Raw genomic sequence first — 17,130 nt, 5'->3', positions numbered from 1 at the left:
GCTTTCCTTTTTCCTGCTTTTCATTTTCATACGTACTATATATCCCTTGGTTTCCCTTTCCCTTCCTCCTCTCTTCTGCACTTACCTCCTCCTCCGTCTTTATACCTATCCTAATCACCACCAGCAAATATGACCACGGATGGCCCCGACAAGACCAGGGCTGACGGGACAAGCGTCCAGGCCGCTCCTTCACCAGAATCTCATTATAGCACCCATATCGTCGTAAGTTGGAACCCATAGCACTCCGCCGCAAGGTTCCCCACACACTGATCTATGAACTAGTTGACCACCTATCCCGGGCAAAGTGGCATAGACCCCGTGCCCCTAAACTGGGGTGCAAAGGACGCCAAATCCCGTGGCCCAGTCGTGGTCTCACGCAGTGGGCCATTGCTCAAGCGACGCAATGCCATGGGCGCCCATGGCGGTAGCTACAGCATTTACAACGCCTTGGCCATCGCTGCCGGCGACCTCCCCCCTGACTTCCGTCCGGACTTCAAGAACAGCGAACCCACCTTTAACTTCCCCTGGCAACCCGCCTGGGCCGACAAAGACAAGATCGTGGCAATGGACCCCTACGGTCACGACATCGTCAATCAATTCCGGGATGAGTTGAACGCCGGTTGGGATATCCGGCCTACCATGGCTGTGACCCGAGCTAATATGAAATTGGCGGAGATCGGCGAGGCAGTGCGAGACGGGAAGCTCGACGTCGATGGTTCAATCGTAGTAGATTCCTCGGGTGAAGTCCGGGTAACGAAGGTCGCCGTCGAGCCGGTGTGGTATCTCCCTGGAGTTGCGGACCGATTCGGCGTCTCGGAACCGATCCTGCGTCGGACACTCTTCGAACACACGGGCGGCAGCTACCCGGAGCTGATCACTCGGCCGGATCTCAAGATCTTCTTACCGCCTATTGGTGGTCTGACGGTGTATATCTTTGGACCGCCCGAGCGTGTGTCGGACGAGAACGTGAAGCTGGCCTTACGTATCCACGATGAGTGTAATGGAAGTGATGTCTTCCAGTCTGATATCTGTACATGCCGACCTTATCTGGCGTTCGGTATCCGGGAGGCGATCCGCGAAGCCCAGAATGGAGGCAGTGGTGTTGTTATCTACTTCCGAAAAGAAGGTCGTGCCTTGGGTGAGGTCATCAAGTACCTGGTGTACAACGCCCGCAAGCGTGGCGGCGACACGGCCGATAAATACTTTACGCGCACGGAGAACATCGCCGGTGTGAGAGATGTATGTCATTACGTTAACTTTATCCTACCTACTATCACCATACTGACATCCTATCTAGATGCGCTTCCAGGCTCTCATGCCCGACATTCTCCACTGGCTCGGAATCAAGAAGATCGACCGCATGCTCTCCATGTCCAACATGAAACACGACGCTATCGTCCAATCGGGCATCAAGATCCTCGAACGAGTCCCCATTCCCGAAGATATGATCCCCGATGACTCGCGCGTTGAGATCGATGCGAAGATCAACGCCGGATACTTCACGACGGGGCGACAGTATACCATGGAAGAACTGGCCGAGGTGAAGGGACGCGGCTGGGAGAAATGGGAGGATATCACGGTAAGCTCGCGCCTTATCTCTTATGGAATAACCGTCCACTGACATCTTCATAGCATTAAACTGGACTCACAGCGACATTAACCGAATCAACCTACGAACTGGATGATAACATATGACGACCTGACTTTCGATCGAATTCACAGATGGGATTTTTCATTGCGCCATCTTATGCATAGTTAATTGAACTCTATTAACGAAACTTGTCACCGTGATCTCTTCTGTAAAAGTTGTACAAAATCCCCTCGCCAGTAAGCGTACGTGTGATGTATGTGCATGAAAGTAGATATAAACGTAGATAACTACACCGATCTACAAAGTAAGAAGAAGACAGAACATAAATCAACGACCGGCACTACTCCCGACCAATGTCCTCCACCCCAAATGACCAGAATCCCATTTGAACGTCATAGAACCACATCCCAGAAACAGCCTGAAGGACACACCACCCAGTAGAAATCGCGAATTGGAGATCTCGGCCCAAAGCTCCGTTGATAGCGGACGATAAGCGGGCAAAATCTCGGTATTGCATCCCGAGCACGGAAACTTTTCCTGCGATTCCCCGCTTTGTGATGACTATATAAGATCTCATTATCCTGAGATGATCATGTAGTCCAATTATTGAAATATCACATTCTACATAACTACGTTTACTATCTTTACTTTCTACACTTATTATAAAATTATAGAACATATTTTTTTTTTGGAAGAGACGCAAGAACACATCAAAGATGGGCTCCCACGTCACCCCGCAACCCCACGTCCCCAAAGCCGGGGTATGGTGTCCCGCCATCACCTTCTTCGACCACAGCACCGACACAATCGACTTCGTCGCACAAAAGAAATACTACTCCTACCTCTCTAAGACTGGACTAGCTGGCCTAGTCATCCTCGGCACAAACTCCGAGGCCTTCCTCCTCACCCGCGAAGAGCGCGCCCAATGCATTGCTGCGGCTCGCGAAGCCGTCGGCCCCGATTTCCCGCTCATGGCGGGTGTGGGCGCCCACTCCACAAAGCAGGTGCTTGAGTTAGCGCATGATGCTGCGGCCGCGGGCGCGAATTACTTGCTTGTGCTCCCGCCGGCGTATTTCGGGAAGGCGACGACGATGGGGGTGGTGAAGAAGTTCTTTGCCGATGTGGCGCGTCAGTCGCCCTTGCCGGTTGTTGTGTATAACTTCCCTGGGGTGTGTAATGGAGTGGATCTTGATTCGGAGACTATCACGGCTATTGTGCGCGAGTCTGCTGCCAGCCGGGGAGATGGCAAGAGTAATGTGGTGGGTGTGAAGTTGACTTGTGCTTCGGTGGGTAAGATTACGAGGTTGGCGGCCACATTCAAGCCAGAGGAGTTTGCTGTCTATGGTGGTCAGAGTGATTTCTTGATTGGAGGACTTAGTGTTGGGTCTGCTGGGTGCATTGCGGCGTTCGCGAATGTGTTTCCTAAGACCGCGTCGAAGATTTACGAGTTGTACAAGGCCGGAAAGGTCACGGAAGCTATAGACTTGCAGCAGAAGGCGGCGCTAGCCGAGAGTCCTTGTAAGAGCGGCATTGCGTCGACCAAGTATGCTGCCGCGATTTACTCGGCGCCCTTGGCCGGAATTGAGGGGGCCGAGGAGAAGGCGAAGCCGAGGACGCCGTATGAGGAACCCGGAGAGGGTGCTAAGAAGACGGTGAGGGAGTTGATGGAATCAGTGTCTAAGCTTGAAGTTAGCATCTAATAATCCAGTGGATATGCGCGAATTCAGGTGAACTCAAATAGGAAGCTCGGGTTATCTCCACGACGGGCCCCCATATGTGTATAGTGTGTTATTCTTGGAAGTTGTACTGCGATAGACCTAGTGTACTTCGTTCATCCAATGATTAGAAATCGGAGAGTCATGGTTTTGTGCGAGTGGAATGTTTCCCATGCTTTCAAAATGCCTCGTCTCCACGTTGGGGAGATTTCGCCGAACCGTCTCCGAGTGAACCCCATGGTCGTAGTTAGATGGTAGTAGCAAACATTTCTGGATAAACTGGGTATCCGGGTTTAACTAAATGTAGCCAGGCTGATGAATGGGCTGGTGCCTGGTGAAGGTGAGCCAAAATTCGATATAGATTTATATATCAGCAAGTTGGCATTGGAACCCACAGTTAATGCCCTTGATCGTGCTGAAATTACTACTGCATTCGCCCACAACTGTAGGTTTCCAGAACAGACGATTCATGGGCGGCTCCAGCATTTACTCCACTGAAGAAGAGCTGCTGGGGAATTCGTTGTTTGTGGGGTGTGAAGAGAAAATCTCCCGATAAATCACCGGCGGTAAGGCCATTGCTTCGGCTCCCCGCTTCCAGCACAACGCTTCTCCGGCTGGGGTAGCATTGCCGGAGCGATCACTGCAAGCACAGGGTAAATGTGAGATCTTCGCAAATGTCATGCCTGAACAACAGCATTGAATGGGACTATGGGGTTTATAAAGGTCGTGAACGAGCAGATATCTGTCCAGGAAACGGCCCAGTCACTACTAAAATATATGATGTACCTGAAGGCAATATCCCCACACTAGTTCTTAAGTCAACACCTTGGCGTGTTTAGGGCAGTTGGAAATTAATTTTCTCGTATGCATGACGTGGGTATGCCATCCTGCTAACCAGCAATCGCAGTGCTCAGACCGTTTGATATCCACACATGGTTGAACTGAGTTCTCGACTTCATCCACTTGGAGCCTTGGAATGCAAAGGCCATGGTGCCTAGCCTTTCCCTTGAAGGGCATGCCATGCGTGCATCGCCGCGAAACGGGAATTTGGACGAGGGGAGCCCACTATAAATACCCTAGCCACGTCCCTCCGACAGAACAAATCCCAGAATTGCAATCCAGGTTGCTACCTATAGCTACTGCAAGAGACCTGCCGATATGCATATCAAGCCATTCCTCCTTCCTGCCCTTGCGGCTGTTGCGCAGGCTGCTAGTTACTCTGGCGACCTTCGGCCTCAAACACACTTCTCTCCACCTTCCGGCTTCATGAACGATCCCAACGGCCTCTTCTATGATGGCAAGAGGGGCGTGTATCACTTGTACTATCAGTGTGAGTCTATTCTTGTCACTCAAGCCAGACACGCGTAATAATGAGTGAATAGATAATCCTACAGAGACAGTCGCTGGGAATCAGCACTGGGGCCATGCCACCAGCCTGATCTATACCACTGGACAAATCAGCCTATCGCCCTCGCTGGGGACAAGCCTGAAGAATATATCTTTTCAGGCTCTGCTGTGGTGGACAGCAACAACACCTCAGGATTCTTTCCCGATCAGGACGACGGTGTGATAGCCATCTACACAGTCGATACCCCGACACTTGAAACACAGCACATTGCTTATTCCCGCGATGGTGGATACACTTTCACCAAGTATGAGAACAACCCGGTCATCGACATTGGCTCGAAGCAGTTCCGTGACCCGCAAGTAGTGTGGCATCCCGAGACTCAACAATGGGTGATGACTATTGCCTATGCGCAGGACTTGGTCATTGGATTTTACACATCACCCAATCTCAAAGACTGGACGCATGTGTCGAACTTCACCCAGGCAGGGCTGCCGGGCGACCAATTTGAATGTCCCAACTTGGTCAAGTTTGCTGTGGATCCCGCTGTGTCCAAAGAGACTAGCAAGTACGTGCTTTTCATTTCCGTGAATCCTGGCGCTCCTCTCGGGGGTTCGGGAACGTTTTATGTGGTTGGGGATTTCAACGGCACCCATTTTACATCCGAAGTTACCCAGGAGACGCTTTTTGATTTCTCCAAGGACAACTACGCTGCTCAGTGGTATTCTGGCATTCCTGAGAACGAGCCTCCTGTCTCCATTGGCTGGGCTAGCAACTGGGATTACACCCAAGAGGTTCCCACTGGCCCTCTCGAAGGCTGGAGGAGCGCCATGACTTTACCTAGAACGCACGCCTTAACTAAAGTTAATGGAGTCTGGACTGTGACTCATAGCCCGTTTGAGGGCCTCTCTGCTATTAAGGGTAGGCAGCTTGTGAGCAAGAGCTTCCAGTCAGGAGACGTGAAAGCGAATTTCTCTGGGGTCCCATCGAAGGCTGTATATTTTGATGTGATGCTGAAGGGCATCGATGTTGCCAAGCCTGCGGGACGCGTGAGCTTTAACTTCACCTCGTCTGCATCGGGAGAATTCCTCGACGGAGGAGTGTCCCTGGATGACCGTTCTTTCTGGATCAACAGAGCTGGAACCCATCTTTTCACGATTGAAGATAATGGGAACTACACATCCTCTTCCACAACCACTATCTCATCATTTGGCAACGGCACGTTCAGCTTTTCGGGGGTTATCGACCGCTCTGTGTTTGAAGTCTTCCTTGGTCAGGACGGGATCCAGAGCGGAACCATGACATTCTTCCCAAGCTCCCCACTCGATACCTTGGCTGTTTCCGCAGAGGGTCTCAGTGGTCGGACTAGTGTTAGTGTCAAGGCTTGGGGTCTCCAGAGCGGCTGGAACTCAACGACAGCCAGCAAGAGGTTCCGCGCCTGAGTCAATTGGCTCTCAGAGGGTCTCAGTGTATGATTGTAAAGTTATCGCATGGATGCATAATTGAAGAATTCAATGTTAGAGCTGATTTCGTATCAATGTTCTCCAGTTTGTACCCCGTACACCGTAAGGTTAACATGACTCCGTACTTTGGTGGATGCTCAATAGAGGGGGCACTCTGCATTAGTTGGATTGCTTTCTGCGGTCCAGAGCATTGGAGAGTCCCAAAATAAACGGCATGATGTAATGTCACGTGTCATTTGAGGGCTTCGCTGCCGCCTGAGGCGGAAGGTAATATTACATAGTCAGACAGTACAACCACTCAAGAGGCAACGATACAAGTCCCCAAGCTCGTAATACCATAACACCTGTCGGTTTGCCGGAACTGCAGTGTCCCGCGATCATACGACGCTTAGCACCGAATCTTGGCCGAGGGTCAGTCGCCATTGCTGTCAGGCACCACTTTGTCCTTCTTCCAACGATGTGCAGAAGTGCGAACAGGTGACTCTGCTCTGCTACGTGGTTTCCAATAATAAATCTATTATCACTATATCCTTGTCTCTGCATTGGCGAATACACAGAGAAGGAAACAAGAAAAAAAATCCCAAAGAAGAAAGGAAGAAGATCTTATCTGCTGGGGCAGAGTGTTCCAACTGTGGCTCGTACCGTTCCATGTGAGAGGGTCTAAGCCGCGTACTCAACCACCCAACGCCGTCTCGATAAGATCTTTGAAAACACTAATTTTCGGCTCGTTTTCTTTTTTGTTTGTCAGACCTCAACGTGACTGACTAGTTCAGTTTGTCTGTCATGAAGAACAACTCCAACTTTTCAAGTTAATCACTCCTTTCACAACTTGACCCTCGCATCAATTGCCACCCAATATAGCGCCTCCCTCCTTTTCTTTCCTTTTAAGGGGTCTCTCTCTATTATCGCCCCCCAATCATTCTCCACAGCCCAAAATTTAGCGCGTTCGGTTCTGGCTGATCATCAATCACCTTTCAACTCTAACCCGCCACTAGCCGGACTTGTTCTCTTTTGCCTGAGGTATGCACACCCTAGGTCCCTCTACCTGGTACTTTTGTCCAGAGGAACCATCCACCCTTCTGCTCCCACCTTCGTTGTCAATATCGGATGGTTAATAGGAGCAAAGGCTTGTTTCGCGATACTTACACGAAGCGGTTGATCTATACGCCCGCAAACCGACTCATAGCCTTAGGCTTGATGGTCCAGACCCTGGCGGTTGGACACAATGGCGATGCCTAGCATGAGTAGCGATTTCCAGCTCTTCTCCCCGGCCCAATCTTCGGACAGAAGGGAGTCCCAGACGGAATCCATGGCGTTTCTCCAATCATCGCCGGAGGATTCGGGCCAGGATTGGACACAATGGATGAAATGGGATGACCACTCCTTCCCAGAGACCACCAACGAAATTTCCCAATCGCCCTTTGATTTCTCATTTACCTCGCCCGGTACCTCGATTGGCAAGCAGAGCCTCGGCGCTGTTCGAAAACCCGAGTTCTCCCCAGATATTTCACTCGATTGCGTGACGAACCTCCCGTTTGATTCCTTCCTAGGCCAGGATGGCAGTGGCGGGCTTCCCCCTCACCGAAGTTCAAACGCGGGCATGGATATGCAGTCTGCTCAGTCGACCACATCTGGATCACCTATATCTCTAGCAGGTGCCCAACGCAAGTCCGGCAGCGATGACGATGGATCAACAGTTAGCGGCTCAGCTCCACCCGGAAAGAAGATGCCCTCGAAGAAACGAGCCCATAATGTAATTGAAAAGCGATATCGGGCCAACTTAAATGAGAAAATTGCCGAGCTCAGAGATAGCGTCCCCAGCCTCCGGGCTTCGAGACATCTGGTGGACGAAGACGACGGGGAGGGTGTTACGCCAGCCAACAAGTTGAACAAGGCCTCTATCCTCTCCAAGGCAACGGAGTATATTCGACACCTGGAAATACGTAATAAGCGGCTGGAAGATGAAAATACTGCTCTCAAGATTAGACTACGACAATTAGACAAGGCTGTCGATCAGAATGTGACATCTGCGGCCTCGGTTTCTTCACCGAGCAATTACACCGAGTCTGGTGCAAGCTCGTCACCAAGCGTCTTCTCAAACGCCGAGGATGTTCCCAGTGATCCTTCCCCGAGTTCTCTTCATCCCCCGGAGGGTATGATTCAGGTGCCTGATGCCTTCAAGCGCATGCGGGCTGCGGCTCCGAAAGATGAGTCGTGGTCTCAATCTTACATCCAATACCCAAGCAGCGGTAATACGTCCCCTCAGTCGGGCAGCCGCAAACGTTCCTACTATCCTAATAAATACATGCTTGGCGCGCTTGCTGGCCTTATGGTCATCGAGGGAATGAGTTCGGAGAAGAAGACAGAATCAACAGCAAAAGGGCTCCTGGCTATCCCGGTCAACTTCTTCAATAACATGCAACTGCCACCGACCGGCTATTGGGTTGCCATGGCTCGTAGCTTCTGGTATTCATGGCACGCCCGCGCTATTTCCCACTTTCTCATCCTTGCCACTCTCGTTGTCGGCAGTGCGTTCATCGTTTTCGTTTACCTTTTCAACTCCGGCGGGCCTGGGCTTCAGTACTCCTCTTCAAAATCAGCATCTGCCACGCTGTCGTCCAGCAACTTCCGGCGTCAGGCTTGGCTGACTAGTATTCAACGGGTTGGAGTACCCCGGCATAGGTTTTTCCACGAGTGGTATGTTGTGACATCGAGGTGTTTTGAATACGTCTTGCGTTGTTTGCTAGGATGGAAGCTCTACTCGTGGGCCACAGGAATCACCGAAGAGGACGAAAGGGGCCGAGTGAAGACATGGGACATTGCGATCGATGCCCAACTGGCTGGTGGTGACGCAGAGGTTAGCAAAAGTCGCCTTGTTTTGACCATCTTCGCTGCTGGCACCCTTCCTCGAAGCCCAATGAGAATGATGTTGAAGGCTTTCCATTGTCGCATATTGCTTTGGCGCGTGGGTGACCCAGGCTCTTGGACCTTTAACGTCTCCAACGACGTTGCCCGTAGCCTGGCACGGTACCAATGGGACCTTGCCCGGAAAATGAATTCGTCCCTGCCAGAGGACCACCCAGATGCCCTCCCCAGCCATCTAGCTGCCTTGCTCGAGCTTGATAGTGAAGAGGTCATGATCGACAGCGTCATCCAAAGAGCCGCAAATCTTACTTGGAACCGTCCTACCCAGGAAGGGACGGATGGAGATGAAGCCCTACTCGATGTAGTGGAAGAGGATCCTGCCATACAGTCCTCACTGGACGCGCTTGCTGCGTGGTGGTCTAGCCATCTGTTACAGCGAGCCCTTCTGAGATACTTCGAGGCTAGTGCTGGCGGTCAAGACAGGAGGAAAAGCCGTGACCTGTTCAAATCCAAACTCAAAACAGCTGTCAATGTAGCGCCTCAGCCGTCGGCGGCGCATACGCGTGCTCTGGTTATGCAAGCCGTTTTCTTCGAACAAGATCGCGTGGCAAATATCAATATGGTTCTTGCAGCACTGCCCAAGGACAAAGGAAAAACCAAAAAGGCCCAGGTTTCGAACTTCCTCGACTCTTCTCTTCCCGCATCTGTTCGCGATGAGATCAACATTGCCGTGCGCTGTGCAATGATCGCAGCCATCTTCACAGCACGGACCACCGGAGATACATCTCTGCCTGCATCCTTCACGATGCAGAAAGCAATTTCCTGGTTTAACCAGCTACCTTTGGACCCCGTTGAGCTAACTCTTCTTGGGTTCGCCGCTACCTATCATCTTCTGCACGTCCTGGCCTCGGATACCGACTACATGAATTCATCGGATTCCTCAGTTCCCTCTTCTCCTGTCTCTAGACATCGATCCTTGTCCTCTGGCGATGAGTCCGACAGACCAGCGCCATCTCGCAACCCGAAATGCTCACCACCCCTCATTCCCAATCTAAGCCGTGTGGCTTCGGAGCTATCGTACTGGGCGAAGAACGCGTATAACCCGGCTTTCTACGGATTCACTTCTCATCTTGTGGGAGTTGTTGACTCAGAATGCAAATCCCTGTGCCATAGCGTGGGGGTCGATTTGGTCGACTATTCTCGTATCCAAGAGGAGAGGAGGGAAGCTATACGGAATAAGGACAAAAAGAAGAAGCCACGCAAGAAGTCGAATGAGGGTTCGCGACAAAGCAGCCAGCCAACCCCTAATATCAACCGAGCCCAATGCTCTAGGCCGGAAAGTTTACATGAAAATGGGGCGTGAAAAGATATGATCTGCCTTCGCATGCATGCATTACGGTTGATGTCGCTGTCTAAGGGTTGGTTTTTCTCATGACTTGTTACTTTAAAGGACACTTGGTAGGTATTGCACGATGGGCTACTTCTGGTATTAGGGTGTATTTTGCTGGTGATGGAAAACGGGAATCGGAATATATACAACAAGTATCGGTCTATGGCGTTTTTCGGTTGATCTGCGGCCTGTTTCATGTATCTTCCCTCCGGCGTCCCTGAAGCGAACTAGACTAAAGCAGTCTCTCTCCTATTTGGTTGTTTGCTTGTGTATAATGCCTAATAACATATATTGCGTGCAAGTCACCACTGGAATACCCCGATCTGCTCTTTTCGCTCGCGTCAACCCGGTCTCGTTGGTGGACGTTCTCATCAGGGAGTTGATGTATTTTTATCTTCTGTCTGACAATTTGCTAGTGATCGGCGATGTGCCCGGATCGGTTGAAGCTACGCCGCATGCGGCTGGCGTTGAATTTGTGGCTGAAAGTTTAAGCCACGCGGCGATCACCAGTTTAGCTTCCGTACCTGCCACCTCGTATAAGGCTGACGCAAGCTGCTCTTCATCCTGTTATTAGTCGTGTGATCTACTTTGGAATACATGGCTTCTCGGTGACGCGCAGATTGACAACCGAAACCCAGCGTGGGCAACACTATGTTGACCCTCATGTTGACCCCGTCGTGTCGTCAGTGCAAGCCACCGTGCCATATCCTCTTCCAGGGCAGGAACAAGGATATGGGTTGGGCCGTGCTTGTTGTCAAGTCACCTTGACTGATAGCGGGTCTTCTAACACTTTTATCGTGAGAAGATTCGTGGCAGCCACTTCGTCATGATGAAAGCCGAATAAAGCCCGCGCCCCTTGGGAACTCCCATGGTTACCTCAGGGACTTGCGCAACAGACGAAAGTCTAAATATACAAATCATCATAACGTTACAATATGGTCTTGAACCATCTTTCTTCAATAGATGCACATAACTGCCGACACAATAACCGGCTGGACCTTTACGCAATCTTCCACTTGTGTGCGGTTCATGACGTCGATCTTCGATTTGACAACACTCTCGCTGTGAGTCTGTGAGTCAGTAGAAGCGTAAAATTTCGCTGTGCCTACGCTGCCTAGATAGTACCAGAGCCAGTATAATTCCTCTGGATCACTAGCCTAAATCTCATGGTAGACACTGCCACGTGCCGGGAATGAAGGGGGTTCCTCATGACACTGTCAGGTCGGCAACTCTCTCATACGTCATAATCCTATATTCAAGGCTCTCAGATCGCTTAGAAGGGTATAATATGCGTGGTAACTCTTGGAGAAGAGATCGTGGAGATCTCGGGTGGTTGCGGATGGCGGCTTGAGACCCTCGACTTTCGGTATCTCCGTTTGCGGCGCCGTGGTTTCATCGGTTCAGTCAACTGCAGATCCACCCCGTGCATCCGACCAACCGACAAGGGACGAAAGTAATGCCTATAGGGAGTTGTGGAACTAGTCCTCAAAAGCTTTAGTCTATGTCGTCAGTTTGCTGATTTGCTCAAGATCCAGGCGGGGAAACAGCAGCACCTCTCCCAGGTCCAGAACACTAGGAAAACGTCTCATTCCAGAACCCCATTCCCCACATTCTTGGTTGTAATGACCTTCTCAGGAGCACTGTTCTCAATTTTCAACAGACTTGCTAGAATGCGGGTGTCTAGCCTGTCACGGCGCGGTCCATGGATGATTGTAGGCTAAAGCCAGTATGGATGACGGCATCGTTAAATACATGCCGTGCACAAGACCCGTGGATCATGGCAGGCGCAAACACATTGTTCTCGTTCCTGTATATTTATCTTGCCGTAGACAACCATCATACTCATTTTGGTACCTGTCCGGCTGGAAGGGAAGTGTCACCTCTGACTTGAGGTGGTTGTGCGGCTTTAGCAGTCCTCTTTGATTCACACATTCCAGCATCCTCTTCATTCAAAATGGGAGTAGATCAGCTAGAGCCGGGGAAGCAACACACCCGATATGACCACCCTCCTATGAACCCCGGGCTGGCAACACCTCTGTATGTCCTGGGCGGTTTCTTCGTTATCTCATTCCTCGGCCGCTCTATGATAAGGCTACGACACCATCGACGGCTGCGCGAGGTTCTCAGAGAGGATAAACAAGAAAGGTTCGCTCGCAACGGTGCTCTTTCAGCCTTTTTCAACAGACATGTCTTTTATGCACCGTTATGGTCTATTCGCCATAGTCGCGAGTTTCGCTTTCTGGGCCGGATCCATATGGGGATAATCCCACTACGGCTGGAGGCTGTTCTACTGCTCGCATACTTTGTGTTGAACATCGTCTTCTTTTTTGTACTTTCCAACTGGTGGTCGGGCTACCAGGAGACGATGTACCAAATCAAGTACGCCGCTGGTCACCTTTGCGTGATGAACTTGCCCGCACTTGTTCTCACTGCTGCTCGTAACAACCCCCTTATTCCAATGCTAGGGTTGCAGTTTGATACATTCAACCTAATGCATCGATGGATCGGGCGTCTCATTATCGGCGAGGCCGTAGTTCATATGGCCTGTGTGGTAGCAGGGAAAGCTAAAGAGAGTAAGTAAACCATGGTTTCTGGCTTGACCTGGCTTGGTGACTGACTGGTATGCAGTGAGCATGTCGGAGGTGACCCATCTTCTCTGGAACACGCCGTTCTTTATAGAAGGACTTGTTGTAGGTCTATGACTGAAACCCAGCTTGTCGTGTATGATCTAACGGGCCGTGATGATGACGGTAGGCCTTTATTGCGTTCATGGTGATACTATTTCAGTCCGCCTCTCCCATCCGACATGCCTTTTACGAATTCTTCCTTCATTTCCATATCATGCTTGCAATAACCTCATTTGTTGGCCTCTGGTATCACCTTCGCGGGTTGGCTCTACAACGTGTCCTGCTGGTCACGCTCATTCTGTGGGGTCTTGATGTAAGTCTTTACCAGTGCCGTGTTCTACCTGCACTGAGATTCTTCACATACTGTGTCACCCCGCTCCTAGCCTTCAGAGTACTTTCAGACTTAATCGAAGGCAAGACTAATGTTTCTTCACAGAGAGTTGGACGCTTGGGGAGTATCATCTGGCGCAACTTCGGGAAACAACGCACAATGGCCACTGTGGAGCTTCTTCCCGGCGATGTAGCTCGCGTTGATATAGCCTGGCGCGGTCATGGACCTTCAAGCCGGGCAATACATGTATCTCTACATGCCCTCCCTTGGTCTCTGGACATCGCATCCATTCTCCATCGCATGGACGGACGACCGAGCGAGTCTGACCGAAAAGCGCGGATCCAATGAATCACTCAGCATCTTGCTGGGAGGCCCGCAGCGTGAAATCATGTCCTTCCTGATCAAGCGACGGGACGGATTTACCAATAAGCTTCTCGCGAAAGTTAACAAGTCGATGGAGGGAAAGTTCACCGCATCTGCCCTGGTTGAAGGCCCGTTCGGTACGTTTAGGAAGTACCATGACTAGCGGGGCTATACTGATCGTCCATTTAGGTGGCCTTCATTCTCTCTCTTCATACGGGACAATTCTCTTAATCGCAGGCGGCATTGGAATCACCCACCCAATGTCTTATTTGCATGAGATCATGAGTAGATTTTCCCAGAAGTCGACCGCTGTTCGGAAGGTCAGCCTGATCTGGGTGATCCGCAGTATTGGTGAGTGTGCGCGGTGCAGATGAGAGCAACCTTCACTGACCATCTTCCAGACCATCTGGAATGGATCCAGCCGTGGATGACATCTCTCCTGAACCATCCGGCACTCCAAGTGCCGAGCGAACAAAAAGGCCACACATACTTCCAGTTCCCAGAATTCTCCCTCTCTATTCAAATATATCTCACGTTAAGTGAAAGTACAGACGAGTACTCGCTAGACGAGAGCCCCTGGACCAATTCCGCACCGCCAAGCGTACCCATCAGCGTGGTCTTCGGCAAGCCATCATTCGACCAAATCCTAGAAGACGAGAAGAAGCAACAGATAGGTGCAATGGCAGTCAGCGTGTGCGGACCAGGCGGGATGGGCGATGACGTCCGCAAATGCGTTCGGGATAACCAGGGGACGCAAACCATAGATTTATACGAAGCGTCGTTCTGCTGGTAGACGTGTACATTTCCTTTTTTATCTTGCTCGCTTAGCTTGCCCTTATCCATACTACTGATATATCCTGTTCCTAGCTCTAGATTATGCTTACACTGAATGAATGTCAATGTTGCTGATACCCGCTGCTGCACGTGCACTACATAGTTTGGTCCTGACTTGGGGCAAATTCAGTCTTTAATTCCTTACTGAACTTCATAGGGCAATTACGTCCGTTTCCCACTGCTGATCTGCAAGGTATCTCAACCAATTAATGTGTGAGAAGCGACTCAGCTTCCCCTCACAGCACGTATCACCCCATATGGGGTAAAAAAACAGCTCAACGCTGCAGCGGTGACGGCAATCCGACTCGGATTTCCGCAGCGTCGGCAATCGGGCTTTGACCGACGGCAATTGACCGCCCCGGAAGTATAAGTATACCTCAAGAGCAAACAACCGAAAAAGAAAGCAGAGAATACAACCTCAATTCCCTCTATTTGAAAAGAAAATACAAGAATAAATAGACCGTTTAAAATCACGACAAATACAAAAAGAAAAGAAAGAACAAAAATGCCACAATTCCGCATTCTCCACATCGGCGACAACATCAAATACAACCACGATGTGTACGCGCGCTTCTCGTCAGAATTCGAGATCATTCAGCCGAGCGCCGAAGAGCGCGAAAGGGAAGAGTTCATGCGGGCCTTGAAAGAGCGTCGCTGGGGGGACTTCCACGCCATCTTCCGGCCCTTCTGGAACACGGGGGGCGAGATGGGCCGCTGGGACAGCGAGTTGATTCCGCTTTTGCCCAAGAGCGTGAAGATCATGGCGTCCGCCGGGGCCGGGTATGACTGGGCGGATGTGGATGTGTTTGCTGAGCATGGTATGTCTCTGTCTCTGTCTCACTCCCTCTCTCTCTGTGTGTCTCTTGTTTCCCTCTCCACTTGGCCATTTCCGGCGTCAATTGGTGTCACCCCCCCGCCGGTTAAAGCCGTAGAATGTAACTGGAATATATTTTGTGGGGTAAAATGGAGACAACATGTGGGGAAAAGAGGGAAAAAAGGAAAAAAAAGAAAAAAGAAAAAGAAAGACACCTCTAGCTAATAAAAATGAATTGGTACAGGAATAATCTACTGCAACGGGGCAGCGGCCTCGTCGGAATCCGTCGCCGACATGACGATCTTCCTGATCCTGTCCGTCTTCCGCAACCTAGCCTGGTCCCACCAAGCCGCCCACTCCGCCAACCCGCAAGCCTTCGCCGACGCCCACAAAAACTCCCCGCTCACAGCGCGCAACCCGCGCAACCACGTCCTGGGCATCATTGGGCTGGGCCAGATCGGGTACATGATCGCGCAGAAAGCCCACGCCGCCTTCGGCATGAAGATCGCCTACCACGATCTCTTCCGGAAGACTCCCGAGCAGGAGTCTCGTGTCGGGGCGACGTACTACAAGGATTTGGAATCGTTGCTCGCGACCGCGGACTGTGTCGTTGTTGCCACGCCGTTTGCTGGTAAGACCTTGCTGACGCTGGAGCGGTTTAGGCAGTTTAAGAAGGGGTCGCGGTTTATTAATATCGCGCGCGGGTCGCTGGTCGATGAGGAGGCCCTCGTCCAGGTCCTGGATGAGGGCCATTTGGCTGCCGCTGGGCTGGATGTTCATGCGAATGAGCCTTATGTGCATCCGCGCTTAGTGAAGCATCCTCGTGTCATGGCCATGTCGCATAATGCCGGTGGCACTGTCGATACCCATATTGGGTTCGAGAGGTTGGCCATGGAGAATATTGAGGGCTTTTTGTTGAAGGGCAAGGCTTTGACGCCGGTTAATGCGCATTTGTTGAAGAGTAAGAGTTCTTTGTAGGTTGTTGCTTTTGGGGTTTATTATACCATTGTTTTTGTGCGTTCTTGTTTATAATTATTGGTAAAATTAGATAAGAATGAATTGTAACCGTTTCTGAGGGAGCAGTAGTAGATTAAGCTATGGAAGAGGCGATTGTTGGTGCATGGCTGACATGATGATGGATTATGCATCTATATTTAATACCACTGGCAAACGTATGATTAGTATTTATCAGGAAACTATTGCTTCGCAAATGCCCAGGTTTAAGACCGATATATCCATTAGCGTACCACCTAGGAACGCGCGTCGGATGCAATGATGCCTGCGGGATTATAAAAAGCAGTTTTCTAGGGCTCCCATTGAAAGAGCTTGAGACTGTTCCCCTGCTATGACTTTCTAGCCAACCTTGCCATTAATGTCTGGTGTTTTGTGCCCACAGTGGCGCCTTTAGCAAGAAGCAGATTAACAACCTCCTGAAGCTCTTCATCCTGGGCAATCGACAGTGGTGTCTCGCCAGATTCATCCTTTGCGTTGATATCAGCACCTTCTTGAACTAGCCTCTCGACAATACGCACGATTTTGGCGCGGTTGGAAGATAACATTGCTGCCACACGAATGGCAGTCATCAGCGGTGTCTTACCGTGCCCATCCTTTGCATTAACATCAGCACGCCTGTGAATCAGTATCTTTGCAATAGACTCTTTCTTCCCAAGGAGAGCATGGACCAGTGGTGACTGGCCATTATTCGATTTGATATTGATGTCAGCACCCATGTCAATCAGTGCCATCATAGCAGATATGCTATTACCATCGATAGCATAAACCAGTGGCGCAT

General features: G+C 50.8%; 7 protein-coding genes across 7 annotated transcripts; 6 read left to right on the top strand and 1 right to left on the bottom strand.

The window, feature by feature from the left end:
* The first annotated feature begins 62 nt into the window (after positions 1–62).
* On the top strand, positions 63–1,770 carry ANOM_008630 (putative GTP cyclohydrolase II). The gene is made up of 4 exons (XM_015553886.1): positions 63–222; positions 283–1,239; positions 1,298–1,579; positions 1,633–1,770. The coding sequence occupies exons 1-4, from the start codon at positions 130–132 to the stop codon at positions 1,636–1,638; spliced, it is 1,338 nt and encodes a 445-aa protein (XP_015403763.1). The 5' UTR covers positions 63–129; the 3' UTR covers positions 1,639–1,770.
* A 537-nt stretch (positions 1,771–2,307) lies between these two features.
* ANOM_008629 (dihydrodipicolinate synthase family protein) lies at positions 2,308–3,291 on the top strand (the record flags this gene model as incomplete). The annotated part of the gene is made up of 1 exon (XM_015553885.1): positions 2,308–3,291. One exon carries the CDS (start codon positions 2,308–2,310, stop codon positions 3,289–3,291), a length of 984 nt encoding a protein of 327 aa, XP_015403770.1.
* A 1,173-nt stretch (positions 3,292–4,464) lies between these two features.
* ANOM_008628 (beta-fructofuranosidase) lies at positions 4,465–6,093 on the top strand (the record flags this gene model as incomplete). The annotated part of the gene is made up of 2 exons (XM_015553884.1): positions 4,465–4,636; positions 4,703–6,093. 2 exons carry the CDS (start codon positions 4,465–4,467, stop codon positions 6,091–6,093), a joined length of 1,563 nt encoding a protein of 520 aa, XP_015403771.1.
* A 1,246-nt stretch (positions 6,094–7,339) lies between these two features.
* Positions 7,340–10,342, top strand: ANOM_008627 (basic helix-loop-helix domain-containing protein; the record flags this gene model as incomplete). The annotated part of the gene is made up of 1 exon (XM_015553883.1): positions 7,340–10,342. The coding sequence occupies one exon, from the start codon at positions 7,340–7,342 to the stop codon at positions 10,340–10,342; it is 3,003 nt and encodes a 1,000-aa protein (XP_015403765.1).
* Positions 10,343–12,213: 1,871 nt separating this feature from the next.
* ANOM_008626 (ferric reductase family protein) lies at positions 12,214–14,601 on the top strand. The gene is made up of 6 exons (XM_015553882.1): positions 12,214–12,942; positions 12,998–13,059; positions 13,124–13,309; positions 13,536–13,827; positions 13,880–14,041; positions 14,092–14,601. Exons 1-6 carry the CDS (start codon positions 12,324–12,326, stop codon positions 14,481–14,483), a joined length of 1,713 nt encoding a protein of 570 aa, XP_015403766.1. The 5' UTR covers positions 12,214–12,323; the 3' UTR covers positions 14,484–14,601.
* Positions 14,602–15,029: 428 nt separating this feature from the next.
* On the top strand, positions 15,030–16,316 carry ANOM_008625 (D-mandelate dehydrogenase-like dehydrogenase; the record flags this gene model as incomplete). The annotated part of the gene is made up of 2 exons (XM_015553881.1): positions 15,030–15,342; positions 15,583–16,316. 2 exons carry the CDS (start codon positions 15,030–15,032, stop codon positions 16,314–16,316), a joined length of 1,047 nt encoding a protein of 348 aa, XP_015403767.1.
* Positions 16,317–16,681: 365 nt separating this feature from the next.
* Positions 16,682–17,083, bottom strand: ANOM_008624 (ankyrin repeat domain-containing protein; the record flags this gene model as incomplete). Its single annotated transcript, XM_015553880.1, has 1 exon — positions 16,682–17,083. The coding sequence occupies one exon, from the start codon at positions 17,081–17,083 to the stop codon at positions 16,682–16,684; it is 402 nt and encodes a 133-aa protein (XP_015403768.1).
* Between the last annotated feature and the right edge of the window lie 47 nt (positions 17,084–17,130).

This window comes from Aspergillus nomiae (genome assembly GCF_001204775.2).
Source record: "Aspergillus nomiae NRRL 13137 chromosome Unknown contig00311, whole genome shotgun sequence".
Lineage (NCBI taxonomy): Eukaryota > Fungi > Ascomycota > Eurotiomycetes > Eurotiales > Aspergillaceae > Aspergillus > Aspergillus nomiae.
Note: the sequence above shows the minus strand (reverse complement) of the source record. Positions and strands in the feature narration are given on the sequence as shown.

Bases quoted from the DNA above. Each gene is read 5' to 3' on its own strand.
- ANOM_008630 (XM_015553886.1), top strand. From the start codon at position 130: ATGACCACGGATGGCCCCGACAAGACCAGGGCTGACGGGACAAGCGTC. The intron at 223-282 runs GTAAGTTGGAAC...TCTATGAACTAG, and splicing joins ATTATAGCACCCATATCGTC to TTGACCACCTATCCCGGGCA. The intron at 1,240-1,297 runs GTATGTCATTAC...CATCCTATCTAG, and splicing joins ACATCGCCGGTGTGAGAGAT to ATGCGCTTCCAGGCTCTCAT.
- ANOM_008626 (XM_015553882.1), top strand. From the start codon at position 12,324: ATGGGAGTAGATCAGCTAGAGCCGGGGAAGCAACACACCCGATATGAC. The intron at 12,943-12,997 runs GTAAGTAAACCA...ACTGGTATGCAG, and splicing joins AGCAGGGAAAGCTAAAGAGA to TGAGCATGTCGGAGGTGACC. The intron at 13,828-13,879 runs GTACGTTTAGGA...TCGTCCATTTAG, and splicing joins CCTGGTTGAAGGCCCGTTCG to GTGGCCTTCATTCTCTCTCT.